The sequence below is a fragment of the Somniosus microcephalus genome, chromosome 19, assembly GCF_052327205.1.
Source record: "Somniosus microcephalus isolate GS21.2 chromosome 19, FLI_Smic_1.0, whole genome shotgun sequence".
NCBI classification, from domain to species: domain Eukaryota; kingdom Metazoa; phylum Chordata; class Chondrichthyes; order Squaliformes; family Somniosidae; genus Somniosus; species Somniosus microcephalus.
Window position 1 is genome coordinate 12,793,300 of NC_141005.1, and position 19,298 is coordinate 12,812,597.

At 44.0% G+C, this 19,298-nt stretch overlaps 2 protein-coding genes across 4 annotated transcripts in view; one reads left to right on the top strand and one right to left on the bottom strand.

The window, feature by feature from the left end:
* txnrd2.2 (thioredoxin reductase 2, tandem duplicate 2) overlaps positions 1-19,298 on the top strand; it is a 393,467-nt gene that overhangs the window by 145,747 nt on the left and 228,422 nt on the right. The window lies entirely within an intron of this gene.
* Positions 1-19,298, bottom strand: part of cltcl1 (clathrin, heavy chain-like 1) — a 77,851-nt gene that overhangs the window by 48,172 nt on the left and 10,381 nt on the right. For all 3 annotated transcript variants that reach the window (XM_086011986.1, XM_086011984.1, XM_086011987.1), the window contains exon 2: positions 6,424-6,631. In XM_086011986.1, coding sequence (XP_085868112.1) covers positions 6,424-6,631 — 208 coding nt within the window. The remainder of the gene's footprint in view (positions 1-6,423; positions 6,632-19,298) is intronic.

The following is a 19,298-nucleotide window of genomic DNA, read 5'->3' on the forward strand; positions in this document are numbered from 1 at the left end:
AGGCTGTTTCCAGTGGGGTTCTGCAGGGCTCAGTCACTAGGTCCCTTGCTTTGTGGTATGTATCAATGATCGGGACTTAATTATACCCCCTATAATCAAGAAGTTTGCAGAGGATACTAAAATCAGCTGTGGTTGATGCTGAAGGAAGCTATAGACTGCAGGACGATATTAATAAATTGGTCAGGTGGGCAGAACAGTGGCAAATGAAATTCAATCTGGAGAAGTGTGAGGTAATGCATTTGGGGAGAGCCAACAAGGGAATACACATTAAATGTTAGGACACTTAGTGTAGAGGAACAAAGGGACCTTGGAGTGCATGTCCACAGATCCCTGAAGGTAGCAGGCCAGAAGGCAGCATATGGAATGCCTGTCTTTATTAGCCATGGCATAGAATACAAGAGTAGGGGGTGGGGGGGGGGGGGGGGGGGGGGGTCATGCTTCAACTGTATAAAACACTAGTTAGGCCTCAGCTAGAGTACTGCGTGCAGTTCTGGTCACCACATTACAGGAAAGATGCGATTGCACTAGAGAGGGTACAGAGGAGATTTACAAGGATGTTGCTGGGAGTAGATAATCTTAGCTATGAGGAAAGACTGGATAGGCAGTGTCTGTTTTCCTTGGAACAGAGGAGGCTGAGGGGAGACTAGAGGTGCCTAGATAAAGTGGATAGAAAAGGACCTATTTCCCTTAGCAGGAGGGGTCAAAAATTAAAAATAATTGGTGGAAGGTTGAGGGGATTTGAGGGAAAATTTCTTCACCGAGGGTTGTGGAGGCCTGGAACTCGTTGCCTGAAAGGGTGGTAGAGGCAGGAACCCTAACCATAATTAAAAAGTACTTGGTTGTGCACTTGGGATGCTCCAACCTGCAGGGCTACGGACCAAGAGCTGGGAAGTGGGATAGCTTTGTTGGCTGGCGTGGACACGATGAGCCAAAATGGCCTCCTTCCGTGCTGTAACTTTCTATGATTCTATGGAGCAAGTAATTAGGAAGGTAAATGTAATGTAGGCATTTATTTCAAGGGGGATAGAGTATAAAAGTAGGGAAGTCTTGCTACAACTGTGTAGGGCACTGGTGAGATCACACCTAGAGTACTGCACACAGCTTTGGTCCACTTATTTAAAGGAGAGATCTAACTGCATTGGAGGCAGTTCAGAGAAGGTTCACTAGGTTGATTCCTGGGATGGAAGGGTTGAGCCTATACTCATTGGAGTTTAGAAGAATGAGAGGTGATCTTATTGAAAAATAAGACTGAAGTAGTTGGACAGGGTAGATGCTGAGAGAATGATTCCCCCTCGTCAGGGAATCTAGAACAAGGGGGCATAATAAGGGGTCGCCCATTTAAAACTGGAGATGGGGGGAATTTCCTCAGGGTTGCGAATTTTTGGAATTCTGTACCCCAGAGAGCTGTGGAAGCAGTCATTGAATATATTAAAAGGTGGAGATACAGATTTTTGTGCAACAGGGGAGTCAAGGGTTATGGGGAATAGGCAGGAAAGTGGAGTTGAGGCCAAAATTGGAATCAGCCATGATCACATTAAATGGCAGAGCAGGCTCAAGGGGCCGAATGGCCTGCTCCTATTTATGTTCTATGAACCAGTGTAATAGAACAGAAGATGATTTTAAAATTTGATTATGCAAAGAAACTTAACTGGACCAGCCACAAATACTGTGGCAACAAGAGGTCAGAGGCGGTGTATTCTGCAGCGAGTGTCGCACCTCCTGACTCCACAAAGCCTTTCCATCATCTACAAGGCACAAGTAAGGAGTGTGATGGAATACTCTCCACTTGCCTGGATGAGTGCAGCTCCAACAACACTCAGGAAGCTCGACACCATCCAGGACAAAGCAGCCCCGCTTGATTGGCACCCCATCCACCACCTTAAACATCCACTTCCACCACCACCGGTGCAGTGTGTACCATCTACAAGATGCACTGCAGCAACTCAACAAGGCTTCTTCGGCAGCACCTCCCAAACCCACGACCTCTTCCACCTGGAAGGACAAGGGCAACAGGCACATGGGAACACCACCTCCAAGTTCCCCTCCAAGTCACACACCATCCTGACTTGGAAATATATCACCGTTCCTTCATTGTCGCTGGTTCAAAATCCTCGAACTCCCTCCCTAACAGCACTGGGAGTACTTTCACCACACGGACTGCAGCGGTTCCAGAAGGCAGCTCACCAGCAACTTCTCAAGGGCAATTGGGGATGGGCAATAAATGCTGGCCTTGCCAGCGACACGCCCCATAAATGAATTTTAAAGCCGAAACTGTAACCTAACTAGCACAATTGGCTGATATGCACCGAAAGTGGAAACTCAACTATTTGGTATAATTTACAGCTATGTTGCCATGGATCTGGCACTGCTATCTATTTTGGGGCCTCCACTAACAGCTACATTAAAACTGATACAGCGGCATACTACAGCCTGTGCAAGACTTGCACTCCTCACGGCCAACAAACTCATTAAATGCATTGGCCCCAACGCTAGGTGGACACTACCACACAACATGGATTACTGGTGCTGTAGCACTCTTTTAAAGGTAGAACTTACATACATTTAGCAAGAGCGAAACAGTTCTGTTCTACCATGAAGTGAAATGGTTTCATAACTTGTTGTGCATGGATAAATTGTCAATTGGCACAAAATGAACAGAATAAACAAGTATTTTCATATGCTGACTCAGACAACTACACATTACTGAAATGTTTCTGCTGACCTATTTACTGTACACTTAAATTAAGCTGTTTTCTCACTTTAATTGGCTACTTCTTTCTAATGTACACATTGGGTTGGATTAGATGGGAGCAATTTCAAGAGGGAAAGAAAATGCAGAACAGAAGACAAACCAGTTGGATTTAAATTTACTTCAGTGTCTTCCCATAATGGAGGAAACTATGAACATAAAGCAGACATCAGAATTGCTTTATTAATTAGTGCAACCTTACTGCAAGCTAAAAAAATTAGCAGTAATCAGGCTGTCCAAAGCAGGGGTGCCAAACTTACTTTATATGGTGATGCTTCTGTGTCCACCCCCAGGGAAAAAAAACTCCCAACTGCACTTATGATATCCCAACTGTCCAGCCTTTGGCCCTCCATTCACATTTCTGCAGCTACCAATCTGCTCAACCACACCCTCACCACCACCACCTTTGATGTCCTAGTCCCTATTAAAACAATGACTCATCCTGGCTGTTCCCCCTGGTACAGCCCTCATCTTCACTCCAAGTCCAAGGGATGCAGACTTGAAGGGATATGGCAGACAACTGGTTTAGCCATTCACCGCTAGGACCACAATCTGCTCGTCTACCAAAATTGCTCACTATTCCAGAATCATTCTAAAATGCAAAGACAGACTCTGGCTTCTATTCTCCATTGCTACCTGTCTTCTTAAACCCCTCTCCCCTGACCTCAGACAAGTGCAAGGAGCTCATGGACTTTTGTCTAAGATCGAGACCATTCATTCATTCATCTGCCTCTACCACTTCCCTTCCTTTCCCTAGCCCACCAGGGCCAAACATGAAGGTTCCCCCCTGCCCTAGCCCCAAACACTCATCTTTCTCCAGTTTCTCCCCTCGTGACCTCTCCACGCTCTCTCTTGTCCACAAGACCCACTTCCTGCTCCCTCACCCTATTCCCACCAAACTACTGACCATCCAACTTCCCTTTCTGGCTCCCATGTTAAGTTCTCTCTCCTCAGGTACTGGTCCCTCGCCCTCGATTCTCCCCCAATTCTGCCGTCATCACACCGCTCCTCAAAAAAACCAACCCCTCCGTCCTAGCAACTACCACCCCATCTCCAGCCTTTTCCTCTCCAAAGTCCTTGAACGTGTTGTTGCCTCCCAAATCCCTGCCCAGCTTTCCCGCAACTCCATGTTTGAATCCCTCAGGTTTCCGCCCCGCCACAGTACCAAAACGGCTGTCAAAGTCACAAATGACATCCTTTGGTGACTGACAAAGGGAAACTATCCCTCCTCGTCCTTCTTGACTTGTTGGCAGCCTTTGAAATGGCTGACCACTCCATCCTCCAACACCTCTCCACTGTCGTCCAGCTGGGTGGGACTGCACTCGCCTGGCTCCATTCTTATCTAATCGCAACCAGAGAATCACCTGCAACTGCTTCTCCTCCTGCATCGTTACTTCTGCTGTCCTCCAAGGAGCTATCCTTGGCCCCCTCCTATTTTTCATCTACATGCTGCCCCTTGGCAACATCATCCGAAAACAGTTTCCACATGTATGCTGACAACAATCAGCTCTACCTCACCGCCACTTCTCAACGGTCTCTAAATTGCCAGACTGCTGGCCCCATATCCAGTTCTGGATAACCAATATTTAATTGGGAGAAAATATCGGAAGACCAAAGCCATAATGTTTGGTCCCCACCACAAACTCCATTCCCGAGCGACTGACTCCGTTCCTCACATCCGAGGCTGAATCACACTATTCGCAACCTTGATGTCATATTTAACCCAGAAATGAGCTTCCGACCACATATCTGCAGCATAGGCATTCTGTGGCGAGCTTCTCACCTCCAGACTCCCCTTTCCACCATCTACAAGGCACAGGTCAGGAGTGTGATGGAATACTCTCCATTTGCCTGGACGAGTGCAACGCCAACACAAGGTAGACACCATCCAGGACAAAGCAGCCAGCTTATTTGGCACCCCCTCCACCACTGGCACACCGTGACTGCAGTGTACACCATCTACAAGATGCACTGCAGCAACCCGCCAAGGCTCCTTCGGCAGCACCTCCCAACCCCGTGACCTCTACCACCTAAAAAGGACAAGGGCAGCAGGTGCATGGGAACACCACCTCCAAATTCCCCTCCAAGTCACACACCATCCTGACTTAGAAGTAAATCACTGTTCCTTCATTGTTGCTGGGTCAAATTCCTGGAACGCCCTCCCTAACAGCACTGTGGGAGTCTGTTCAACGCAGAGTGCAGTGGTTCAAGGCGGCGGCTCACCACCAACCTTCTCGGGGTGGGCAATAAATGCTGGCCTTGCCAGCGATGCCCAGATCCCATGAACGAATAAAAACTAAAACCGCCTATTTCCACCTCCGTAACATCGCCCGTCTCCACCCTTGCTTCAGCTCATCCACTGCTGAAACCCTCATCCATGCCCGTGTTACCTCTAGACTTGACTATTCCAACGCACTTCTGGCTGGCCTCCCACATTCTACCCTACGTAAACTTGCGATCCAAAACTCGGCTGCCCATGTTCTAACTCGCACCAAGTTCCGTTCACCCATCACCCCTGTGCTCTCTGACCTAGTGACTCCTGGTTAAGCAACACCTCAATTTCAAAATTCTTATCTTGGTTTTCAAATCCCTCCATGGACTCACCCCTCCCTACTTCTAATCTTCAGCACACATCCCCACCAGAGATATCTGCACTCTTGAGCATCCCAGATTATAAAATTGCTCAACCATTGGTGGCCCCAAGCTCTGGAATTCCCTCCCTAAACCGCTTTCCTCCTTCAAGAAGCTCTTTAAAACCTACCTCTTACCTACCCTAATTTTTCCTTATGTGGCTCGGTGTCAAATTTTTTGGTCTTATAATATGCCTGTGAAGCGCCTTGGGATGTTCTACTATGTTAAAGGCACTATATAAATACAAGTAGTTGTTGTTCATGATCAGATACCCTGGCAAAGGCACATTCAGCAAGATTAAAATAACTAGGTGAAGGAGCAGATCAGCTGTGGGATTCAGATTCTAACCAGCTCATCCTCATTTCTGAACATCCTCCTGTTAAATTGTTTCACGGGCTGGATGTGGCATACGTTTGAAACACCCCTGGTCTAAAGGCTTATAAAAAAAATTGAACAGCCATGTTACACAGCTACTCATGGCTTCCAAAGGAAAATGGTCTCAGAACCAGAAATATTTGCAAAACCACCTCTAAGTGGTCACACTACTGACAAACTGCCAATCTGAGAAATAAGTACTCATTACCACACGTTTTTCAATTGCAGTGCAAAAGATCACACTGAGCAGACAATGTGCAGTGCAGGTATTAATCAATTAGCTCAGCCAAACTTTAGGGCTACTCGCCTCTCCAATTAGCATACCGTGTATAAAAGCAGCTCAAAGTCATTAGGTTGCGATTTTGATGCCCTGCCAACAATCAGGACAGAAATTTAGGGATTGTTCACAGCAAGTGTGCATTTAAGTTGATGTGGTTTGTTTATAATGAATAGACCCACTTACTACAGAGACGGCACTGCCACAGAACACAGAGAACTCACCATCTGAATTGAGACAAGAATGCAGGAAGGAAAGTATATAATCAGTAACAAAAAAATGGATGCAAGAAGCAGTAATCATTTGTCTAAAGTGTAAAAAAGTTACTAATGTGATTAGCAAGGCTGTGTCACTGCAGTAACGCGTGGTTGTTATACTTGGAGCCCCATACCTTTCAGAGCAATCACTTTGCTTGCTGGATTCATGATGACACTGTCAGCAGATATTGGACGGCGGATTGGGTTTGTGGGATCATTCAGATCGATGACCACAACTTGCGCCTGTTCTCCCACTTTCTCCCTGATGCAGATGAACTTGTCCGATTCCATGGTGAGGGTGCTGAACCCGATGTTGGCAGGATTCACCCCTTGGCTTTGGAGCTAAAACGGAGGGAGAAAAAATACACAAGCTTTGATCCCAGCCAAATAGAAAAGTTACCAATCTAGTATGCTAAAATAGAGTGCGTCCAGTTATTCTAAATTAGTCTACAATGAATACAAAGTGTAAAAATGACATCTACAGATGGAGTCATTTGGCCAAATTTGAATTATCCAGTAATTGGAATTAAGCAGTTGAATTAAAATGGCAGATAGTTAGCACTAAAAATGCAAATTAGCTCATAATTAAGCTATGGAAACAAGATTGAGAGTTTGCCACAGACAAATGGCTATTTAGGCCAACTGCTTTCTGGGGGTATAGGCTACTCTTCTCCTGAAGTTGCTTCATTTGAATTGTAAACACCTCCTGTGCCAGTTACTTAAATTGTTCAATTTGAACTACTGAACCACAGGAGGCGGCGTTTTTGCTCAAACACATTTTACAGGTGTACACTATATTGGGAAAATCAAAAGGCCTTTCAAAGCAGTCAGATCATTTTTGCAAGCCATTTCATTGTGGGTTTCCATACTTCCTTCCCTTAGAAGAAATGGACAGGTGTCTAGGTTTGTGAAAGTTTTCTAAATGAGTCCATATCTCCTTTTGACTGGAGAAGGGAAAAAATCCCCAACTGAAATTGGATGCTCCATGACCAGGATTTGCCTTACCTGGCGACTGAAAAAAAAAAAGCACGTCAGGTACCCATTCCTGCATTGTCCCTTCAATAAAGCTAGTCACATACAAATGCAATATAGTCTAGCTCCAAAATCTGAGCAACACTGCTCCTACAACATGGTAGAAAATAAACTTATTTTACAGAGGATGGACTTGAGTTGGTTTTTGGGGGTGGGGGGGTCCAGAGAAGGAGAGAAATATTAACACCATTCAGGACTTCTGAAAGTGTCAAATTACCCAATAAGTAGACAGTACTTGGGCTGCAGAGAGCTCGTACTGACAAGTACAGCATTTGTATTACAGGTCCACAACCCCTTATCTGCAATTCCAAAATTCGAAAAGCTCTGAAAACCGAAAGTTTTTTTCTGGAGTGTCACTCCTGTGCACAACATGACCCGACATGGCCGATGCTTGACCCATGCAGGGGAGGCGTCAGTGGTGTCTCAGCGCTGCTACCAGTCACGTGCGTCTGCTGCTCTGTTATTTTGTGAGCGAGTTTAATTTCACTGAAAATGTCAAAGAGCTGCAGATACCCCTACCGTTCTGGAATCTGAAAAATTCTGAAACACATCTGGCCCCAAGGGTTTTGGATAAGGGATTAATAACCTGTACTGACAAGTACAGCATTTGTATTGGAGACAAAAAAAAAAAATAGGGCTTTCTCCAGAAGACTGGTGGCAGCTTTTACTAATAGTTAAGAGATGCTCAGCTTCCACTTTGAAGTCCAGCTGTTTACTGGTATGCTCAGGAGCATCTGAACTTTGTGGGCTTCACAGTACCATGTACAGCAGGCACCTCAAAGCACTGGAGGTACCACCAACGCTGCCGCTGCAAGATCCTGCAAATCCATTGGCAGACCAACGTCAGTGTTCTCGCTCAGGCCAACATCGAAGCTTCGACCACGCTCGATCAGCTCTGATGGACAGGCAACATCGTCCTCATGCCAGATATGATACTCCCAAAACAAGCGCTCTACTCTGAGCTCTGACACGGCAAGAAAGCCCCAGGTGGGCAGAGGAAACTCAAGGACACCCTCAAAGCCTCCTTGAAAAAGTGCAACATCCCCACTGACACCTGGGAATCCCTGGCCCAAGACTGCACAAAGTGGAGGAGAAGCATCCGGGAAGGCACCGAACAGAGTCTCTTCGCTGGGAGCAAGCGGAAGCCAATCGCAAGCAGCGCACGTAAACTAAAGCACCCCACCCACCCGCCCCTTCAACCACCGTCTGCCCCACCTATGACCGAGACTGTAGGTCCCGCATTGGACTCCGTCACCCGAGACTCATTTCTAGTGTGAAGCAAGTCACCCTCGGTTCTGCCCAAGAACAACTAGGCAGATGATACTGGGGTTACAAGATGGTCAACAAAATTGTAGGTCATGTTAGTCAAAATGCATAAACATTCTGGCTGGCAATTTATGCAGAGGATGTTGAAGTTTGCCATTGAGTTACACACATTTTCAATAAGCCATTATATCCATCAGAAATAAGAAAGCCTGACCCAGCTTGCAAAACAAACTCAACTGGACAAACACCAATGCAACACAATGGGCAACTCGATGCCACTAGCAGAGTTTAATTTCCATGACCATAGCATGGACAGTCAGAACGCTAGATCAGAAATGCTACAACTGCAGCTCTCCAAGAACCACACAGACCAATGGCTGTCACACTGGGGTTCAAAAAGGAGCTCAAGTGCAAGCTGTACAAGTTGGAACAAGCACTGGGACCAGTCTGGACAATTTTAGTGCAATAACTATTATGGACAACCAAATCAGTTCAATTTCTCAGGTTTTTGCCAGGTGCTGAAAAATTAAGATTCTCACTAATGCTGGGACATCAAAATGAATATTTGCCAACAGAACCTCATTCTTAATGTCCAGTGTAGAACCAGCTAAATTTGTGAAGGTTCCAGGTGCAAAGTCTATACAAAGTTTGCAAATCTCACCAGGGTGCCATTAACAGAACTGGATTTGCTTGCAAAGTTCAGGGTTGGGGAGTTTCCCACCCCCTCACCATCCAACAATTCTCAAAAAGTTGATATTGGATGAAAATAGTAGTGCCCATGGAATAATATCTCCGAGCAGGTTAGAACTTAAAAGGTTTCCTACAACATCCCATCTATAGTGCGCAAGATGGAACATTTCCCCTTTGGACAATTCTGCATCACAGTAATTATACTTCCCTTGAGAAATTTACACAACAGAAAAGCCTTTTGTGAAATATAAAGACTCCCATCTCAAAAGCACAGACTAGAGAAATCACATCTCCAGCAACTTTAGTAAATCCAACACATCAACCTCAAAAAAGCCTCAACACTGCAATAAATGTTTCCATTTTGCTAACAACTTTTCCCAGCTGAGTAAGCAGTTATTCTGATGGTGTAAATGAAAGCAGTGCCAAAGCAGATGCTGCTAATTTTGTAATAAATGTGAAAGGACACTGGAAGATGTGAATTAGTACCCCTAGTGCTGCAGATGAAGTGCAGGATAACTGCAGTAATCACAAGAAATAAGGTAACTGTAGCAGTCCATTCCCTCACTGTGGCCCATCCTCCAGAGAAGCAAAGCTCAGGGTACCGCCATTCCAAATGTTTTAGCAGCTTCTTAATCTCCCAGCTCACTGCAAAAGACCCCAGTACTGCTCCCAGCTCAAGTTGGCTTAGCATATACTAAATTATTGTCAGAGATGCCATCCGTCAAATATTAAAACTAAAGCCGGTCTGGCTGAACTGATGGGTATTAAAGATCCCATGGTACTATTCAAAGTAGGAAGTTAATTTGGTGTTCGAAGCAGAATTTCTCCTGCAATCACCACAGATTCATTGATCATCCCTCTAGTCCGAGATCTGCTGTGCAAAGTGGCTCTTTTCCTACATAATTACTTACAAGTAGTGCCTAATGCATGTCTAGCATGAGAGTGCGCTATATAAATGCAACTAATTCTACCTGGTCAAAAAAATGACAAGTAGAAAAGCAGTTAGTGGGAATACTCAAAGCTTGACCCCATTAACAATTTCAATCTCTACAAAGCTACATCCACCTTGCTTGGGACTGGACATAAACCTCTTACTCTGAACTGTGGTACAAACTACACACTCTAGTAAACAATGATTTGTTGCCAACATGCTTCGGTCCCTACCACTGATGTGGCTATGCCATTAATGACTAAAGCAGTACATTAACTGCTAGTGCTTCAGCTAGACTCACCATGTTTGTTGCAGATCCAAGCAACAATTGTGACAATATCTCCATACTACATCAGTTGAAGTCTACAGAAAGCCAGTAGCAAAGCTTCACATTTCTAGTTGGAGGCTCCAGAAATCCATGAATACAGTCAAAATAGCTCAAGAGCTCAGACTGAAGGTCAGAAATTACACACAATTCAGGCCCATCACACCGGTGCTGTGTCTTCAACTGGAGCCATCTACTCAAAACCTCATTTCCCCACTTCGGATGGTTTCTCCAAATACTTGATCATTTCCCTTTTAAAATTATGTTAAAGTCTGTTTCATTAACTACTTATGGTAAAGCATCCCATGCTCCAACTAACCAAGCATTTCTTCCAACTTTCCATTCACTAACAATTTGGCAGTGAACAATTTCACTATATTCAAAAGTGCTTTTCCCCCCCACAGCTCCCATATTGGTGAGAATATGACTGCTTCACAAAAAAAGCACTTGCCTTTTCTATCTGATTTAAGAACCTATAGGGTGCTCTTTCCACCCTCAGTGTATCTGCATCTACCATCAGCCTACTCAATTACCCTATCCTCCTGCATTTCAGTTTGTCGTGCCCTTTTGTTGGGGGCAATACTCCCCCAAAGCGCGTGGCCACACACCGATCGCGAGGTCCCGTGCAGGCTGCTCACCAACTGCTGCAGGAAGAGATATCATGCAGGAAATTTAAAAGGACCACGCAGGGGGTTAAAAAGAGGGAACATTGGGTGGGTGGGGGGGGGGGGGGGGGGGGGAAATAAATACAAATATTCTGTGACACATTATGCAAAGCCCACCAACTCATTCATTCTACTTTCTTTCTGCCCAGTAGCCACAATTTTTCCATGTAGCTACATTCCCTTTGATATCATGTGTCTCAATTGGCAATAATCTCCCAAAACCAGATACCATCTAAATCTAGATCAACACCTTGCTTGCCAGAGATTAGCAAAAATTATGGAAGCAAACTAATTGCATCAGTAGACATCTTCACCCACAAGTTCAAGGCTACCCAAACTGAAGATGCCATCAAGCACTGGCAGTGGACGTGGTGGCCACAATCTATTTGTGGGGAAAGGCAAAAAGATCCAGCAATAGGGAGAGATGTACAGAGCACACCAACAAAACAGTGCCTTTGGAAGAGCTAGATATGGAAATAGTTACTAGGTTACAAGACTATTCACCCAGAATCCAGTTGTAACTGAAGGTTTCAGGAAAATGTTGCAGAAACAGAGGAAGTGGAAAGGGAAATCACAAGTGAAATTAATTAATTCATTCAACAACCACTGCAAAATATGGGAAGCAAAGTAGTTTACACAGGTTGCAATAAAATGGGTTGGGGGGGGGGGGGGGGTTATAGATGCAAAAAAATGACATGTCAGTACTGCCCATAACCATCTCAGGATGTCCCAAAGTGCTTTACAGCCAATGAAATACTTTTGAAGTGTAGGAAATGCAGCAGCCAATTTGCACACAGCAAGCTCCCACAAACAGCAATGTGACAATGACCAGATAATGTGTTTTAGTGATGTTTTGATTTTTTAGGGATAAATATTGGCCCCAGGACACCAGGGATAACTCCCCTGCTCTTCGAATAGTGCCATGGGATCTTATTGCACAACATAGCCAATCGCTGCAGAACAGCAAATAGAATGATGAACCATAGCTGTACAAATTGAAGGAAACCATGCTCAAACTGTACAGGGCTCTGGGCTGATCACACTTTACTGCAGTCATCCTGGTCAGATGCCAGACAGCCATTCAAGCACCAAAGACATCGCCAAGAAAAATCACAATTATGATCGAGAGTCCAAGGACTGCTAGTTTACCGAGACCAAGTCAAATTCAGTTTAACGACAGGATATTCTTGGCATATTTGGAATCCTGGTGTAATTCTTTAAAGACGACAGCTATTGATTTATGGTGACAAAAGCAGAATTTGACTTCAGGGTTTACATTCCACAATTCCTTCCATTTTCTTGTGAAATCTGCAAAATTACAGCAGCCTTACTTAGGAAGGTGAATGGAAGGGCTAGCAAATAGTATGTGGCAACAAAACATCACTTTAAATTAGATGTGGGGATTCCAAAACTAGGGGCCATGAATACAAGATAGTCACTAATAAATCCAATAGGAAATTCAGGAGAAACTTCTTTACCCAGAGAATGGCAAAATTATATAAGTGACTGCTATTTAATTAAATAGCTTATGTTCACACAAGCATCAAGTTTAAATTGAGGCTGTATCTATTAGTGATAAGCTGGGTGGGAGTTTCTTAGCAATGCTGAAGAATGATTTAGGGCAGGGAGTGCACTGATGTAAATTTTTTTTTTAAGTAATCAGAAAGGCAAATGGAATGTTGGCCTTTATTGCAAGGGGGTTGGAGTATGAAAGCAGGGATGTTCTGCTACAACTGTACAGGGTGTTAGAGAGACAATACCTCGAGTACTGAGTAGTTTTGGTCTCCTTATTTAAGGAAGGATATACTTGCATTGGAGGCAGTTCAGAGACGATTCACTAGGTTAATTCCAGAGATGAGGGGGTTGACTTATGAAGAAAGGTTGGGCCTATACTCATTGGAATTTAGAAGAATGAGGGGTGATCTTATTGAAACATAAGATACTGAGGGGGCTCGACAAGGTAGATGCAGAGAGGATGTTTCCCCTCGTGGGGAAATCTAGAACTCGGGGGCATAGTTTCAGAATAAAGGGTCGCCCTTTTAGAACTGAGATGAGGAGGAATTTCCTGAGGGTTGTAAATCTGTGGAATTCTCTGCCCCAGAGAGCCGTGGAGGCTGGGTCATTAAATACATTTAAGGTGGAGACAGACAGACAGATTTTTGCAAGATAAGGGAGTGGGCAGGGAAGTGGCTTTGAGCCCAAGATCAGCCATGATCTTATTGAATGGTGGAGCAGGCGCGAGGGGCCAAGTGGTCTATTCCTGCTCCTATTTCTTACGTTCTTATATATTAGGAGAGCACAAACTAGCATACAAATTTACAATTTAAAATTCCTCAGTGATCAATATCTACTTAAAGTAGGAATGACAGTTCTAAACCAATATAAAAAAAGGGAGCTTCAAAAACAGAAGACCATTAATTGACAGAAGCACAAATATCCACAACTGCAAAATAAAATAGCACATCACAGATGTACTAAATGTTCAAAACATTCTGAAAGAAGAGCAAGCAGATTGAGCATTGCTCATGTATTGAAATTTTGTTGCAGATGTGCTGGCCTCTAGTGAGAACTGCTAGACTGAATGTTGAACAGAAATTGTATTTGGGTTTACTGGCTTAAAAATGGTCAATCAACATGGAAGCAGCAAATTAGCAGGGTTTTACTGTCATTTTCATTTTACTGCTTGAGATTTTTTTTTTTAAGTTAAAATACCCCCCACTCATGTTATTTTATCTGTGTTTTATGAATGAGCAATTAGAGGTAAACCAAAAGCAATTATAAAGGATATATTTTAACCAGAATAAGTGGTGTAATGAAGTTCAGAGTGCTTTATACAGGGTTGGGGGGGGGGGGGGGGGGGGGAAGGAAGTGCACTGGTTAGACACTAACCCCTCACTAGAGATCCAGGCTATCATTTGAGATCCAAGGGCAGGATGCTTACTGAATCAGCCTCCTCTTTCTCCACCCACCTCTGACTCCTCCTAAACCCAAGGACATTTGCTTGTTTAATTTATTCCTGTTTAGAAGAATTAAAGTTGGGAGCCAAGCAGCTTCAACTATATACAGTAGTGGAGACCACCACCATAATACACATTCTACAGAAAACACCAGACATATCCATCAACTTGTGTAGTGGATCACATTGCCAAAAGTGTGCGTGTCATTTTAAAATTCAATAGCAGAAATTAGGAACTCAATTCTTTGGGAAATCAGTCAGTCATTCACAGCAGGAATTGCTTGTAGACCATATTATCCCTGCATGCCTCTATCTCAGCAGTCACTAGTATATGCATAGGGAAAGCTGCAAGTTTTAAAGGACTAAAATTCTTCAAGACCAGCCCTCAATAGTTAAAATCAAAACCAGCACTCTATTAAAGATAATTTCATAATTCATTATCCAGTTCCATTTTCCAATCTTTATAAAGTCACAGAACGAGGATGACAAAATTCCACAGTTGTTATTCAGCATGTTCTAAAATAGAACATTCAAGGCTGGTGTTATTGTGGGCACAAGTTAGAGGACTGAAAGAACCCAGGACAAGGCTCTCACATGGAAAATTCATTGTTCACGTGCCACCCCTAATTTATGTATTGTCGGGAACAAAAAAAGTTAAATTTAGAAAACTGAATCACGCCAGTGTGGTTAAGCCCCTCCCCCAATCCTGGTGGCAATTATGTTACTAGTTACGCAAAATATAGCAAAGAACTTCTTGCAGTTTACAGGAGCCGGAAGAAATGTTTTACACACCATGGCACCAGATATTGGATTATTGGTTAGTAACAGCCAATTTTTGGTGGAGCTGAATGGACACAACACAAATGGGAAACTGCCAGTCTTCACCGGTTCAAGACAGCTCCTCTCAGTTTAAGTGTACGACTAACTTAAATACTTGCAGCTTTTGAGCCAAGCCAACTAATTACATCAAATATACAGCACAGAAACAGGCTATTCGGCTCAACTAGTCTGTGCTGCTGTTTTATACTCCACTAGTCTCCTCCCATTCCATCTACCTCCTCAGTACATCTTTATTCCCTTTCTCACACTTGTCCAGTTTCCTGTGGTAGCGAGTTCCACATTCTAACCACTGAGTAAAGAAATTTGTCCTCATTTCACGACTGGATATATATGAGTAACTATCTTGTATTTATGGCCCCTAGTTTTGGATTCTCCCACAAGTGGAAACATTCTCTCCACATCTAGCCTCTCCAACCCATTCAGAATGTTAACAACCTCTTGTCATCTCTTCACCCGAGGCTTAGGCATAACAAGCATTAGTCTACACTGCTGGGGGAAGAAATAGCTCACTCGAATCCTAGAATTTCACAGCACAGGAGGACATTTGGTCAATCATGCTTGTGCCAGCTCTTTAAAACTATCCAATTAGCCCGACTCTTTCCTCAACCCTACATTTCCACCCCCCTTTTCAAGTATATATTCAATTCCTTTTTGAAAGTTACTATTGAATCTGCTTCCACCACCCTTTCAGGCAGTGGATTCCAGATCATAACTCGCTGGGTGAAAATAAAATTCCCCTCATTCCCCCTGGTTCTTTAGCCAATTATCTTAAATTGATGTCCTCTGTTATTGACTCTTGGGCCAGTGGAAAAAGCATCTCCCTATCTACTCAATCAAACCCGTGCATAATTTTGAACACCTCTTAAATTTCCCCTTAACCTTCTCTGCTCTAAAAAAGAACAATCCCAGCTTCTCTGGTCTCTCCACAACTGAATCCTGCATCCCTGGTACCATTCCAGTAAAATCTCCTCTGCTGCCTTGATATCTGTTCCAAAGTGTGGTGCCCAGAATTAGATAATACTCTAGCCAAGACCTAACTAGTCATTTATAAAAGGTTTAGCATAACTTTGGTGCCTCTATTTATAAAGAGGCAGATCCTGTGTGCTTTAATAGCTTCATCAACTTGTCCTGCCACCTTCAAAAGATTTGTGTATGTGAACCCTCAGGACTTGGTTCCTGCACCCTCTTTAAAATTGTACCATTTGGTTTACATCACCGCCTCATTCATCCTTCCAAAATGCAGTAACTCATGTAGCAACTCACTATTCCAAAGCTCCCCTGGCCAGCCTTCCACCTTCCATAAACTTGCTCATCCCAGACTGTTGCCTGTATCCTTACACACAGTCCTTGCTTTTCTCCTCCCTCAGTGCTCGCTGACCTCCCTGTAAATTTTCTTGGTGCCGTACAGCCCCTTTAAAGGAGCTGCATGGGCCATTCAATACCATGCATGCGCTGTTTATGCATTGACAAGCCAGCTGAGCAGGATCCCTGCATGGCCGCACACCTTACAGGGAACATTGATTGGCTCCCAGTCCAGCAACACTTCAATTTTAAAAATTCTCATCCTGGTTTTTAAATCCCTCCATGGCCTCTCCCCTCACCAACCTCCTCCAGCTCTTTGCAATCCTCCAATTCTGGCCTCTTGGTCATCCAATTTTCATTCCTCCACCATTGGGGCCATGTCTTCAGCTGCCTAGGCCCTAATCTCTGGAATTCCCTCCCTAAACATCTTCACCTCTCCTCAAAACATACCTCTGACCAAGCTTTTGGTCACCTGGTCTCATCCTCATATGGCTTGGTATCCAATTGTGTTTGATAACACTCCTGTGACACACCTTGGACTTTTACTACATTAAGTTGCTATATAAATGCAGGCATTCGATTGAGCAACTATTTCTCCTCCTACCCCCAAAACAAAGATGTAATTTAAGACTCAATTTAATGTTCTACTTCAACCATATGAATAATTGCCAGATTACTAGCATTGAAAGGATTTGCAATGTTAATTGAATGTGCAAAACTAGATCTAAACACCAGGGATGCTACATATTTTTTAAAGATGTAAAGCAGAAATTAAAGGCAGTCAAAGACATCAAGCATAAAATAATTGATGGCAGCCTGATAGAGAATCACAGAAGTTTACAGCACAGAAGGAGGCCATATGTCTGCCAGCCAAGAGCTATCCAGCCTCCTCCCACTTTCCAGCTCTTGGTTCATGACCATTAGGTTACAGCACATCAAGTGCATAGCCAAGTACTTTTTAAATGCGACAAGGATTTCTGCCTCTACCACCCTTTCAGGGAGTGCGTTCCAGACCCCAACCAATCTCTGGGTGAAAAATTCTCAACTCCCTCTAATCCTTCTACCAATTACTTTAAATTTATGCCCTGGTTATTGACCTCTGCCAAGGAAAATAGGTCCTTCCTATCCACTACCTGGACCCCTCAACTTTACACACCTCAACTAAATCTCCCCTCAGCCTCCTCTGCTCCAAAGTAACAATCTCAGCCCATCTAAATTTTCCTCAGTCAAAGCCATCCTGACAACCTTGTAAATCTCCTCTGTACCCACTTTAGTGCAATCACATCTTTGCTGTAATGTGGTGATCAGAACTGTATGCAGTACTCGAGCTGTGGCCCAACTGTTTTATTCAGTTCTAGCATAACCTCCCTGCTCTTGTAATTCTATATAAACAGCACAAGATCCCATTAACGGCCACTTGGAAATGGTCACCAACCCTCCAGATTACTACCATCTTTCAATTCTGGCCTCTTCCAAACAAGTTTGTCTGGAAATGAAAACTATGGAACGGAGTTTTTCCATTTACTTCTCAGCTACTTCAACTATTTAGTTACCTAGCCCAGCAGCTCAAACCTTGGCCCCAGTGAACTACAAACTTCCTAAAAGGTACATTTTATTTAATCTAATCTTCCCCCAACAATGCAGTGTCTAGCATTTGTCAAATTCAGTTTCTTTTTCCAACAGTGTATTATGGTACAGTTGCAACTGTCATAGTACATACCAGCTTCACTTAAAAACATGCCTAGTTTAGGTGGATATAAAAAGCACTAGGTTTAGTTCCCAAAAATGTGTTTTTTTTAAAAACAAAATTGAAGAGGGCCAGCCATACAACTCAAATACAAACATTGCATCTGTCTCCAACCATACAAGATCAACTGCTCAGGTTATTTAAATCTGCTTGACCCTGGTCACTTTCTGAAGAGCCTTGCTCAGCTGTCCAATTGTAGGAAAGTCCCTCTGAAGCCTTCAGAGAGATAGCTAGTGCAGAAAGTGAATGGCAAGGGGGGTGGTGACAGCAGTGTGTGATTATGTACATTATGCAGTACTATTGTAAAATACACATCACCACTGGGCACTTGTTTTTTGCTGTCCAGTTTCTTTTTGGCAGTTAAAACAAGTCAGTCTATTGTAACATTATTCTACTGCCTTCTGAAGTCAAGGAAACACACATGCAATAAAGTCAGCAAGCCAAAAAAGTAGAGTTCTTGGTTCCACTCCTGGGAAACCCACAAATTGACCTCTGGCACAGAGAGCAAGGGTTCATCTATAGGGGTAGCCTAGCACAGAGAGCAAGGGCTCATCTATAGGGGTAGCCTAGCACAGAGAGCAAGGGTTCATCTATAGGGGTAGCCTAGAACAGAGAGCAAGGGTTCAGCTATAGGGGTAGCCTAGCACAGAGAGCAAGGGTTCATCTATAGGGGTAGCCTAGAACAGAGAGCGCAAGGGTTCATCTATAGGGGTAGCCTAGCACAGAGAGCAAGGGTTCATCTATAGGGGTAGCCTAGCACAGAGAGCAAGGGTTCATCTATAGGGGTAGCCTAGCACAGAGAGCAAGGGTTCAGCTATAGGGGTAGCCTAGAACAGAGAGCAAGGGTTCAGCTATAGGGGTAGCCTAGCACAGAGAGCAAGGGTTCATCTAGAGGGGTAGCCTAGCACAGAGAGCAAGGGTTCATCTATAGGGGTAGCCTAGAACCAGAACCCAAAAGCTCAAGTAGCTTCAGTGTTATTATGGCCACAATCTGTGGAAATTTAACAGTCCGATATTCCACAAGTGTTAACAGTGGGTAGCACTCTCTGGAGTCAGAAGGTTGTGGGTTCAAGTCCCACTCCAGATACTTGAGCAAAAAAAAAAAATCCAGGCTGACACTCATTGCGGATGGAATGCAGCACTGTCAGAGGAGCCGTCTTTCAGAAGAGACGTTAAAGCGAGGCCCCGTCTGCTCTCAGGTGGACGCAAAAGATCCCACGGAACTATTTCAAAGGGGAGCAGGGGAGTCATCCCC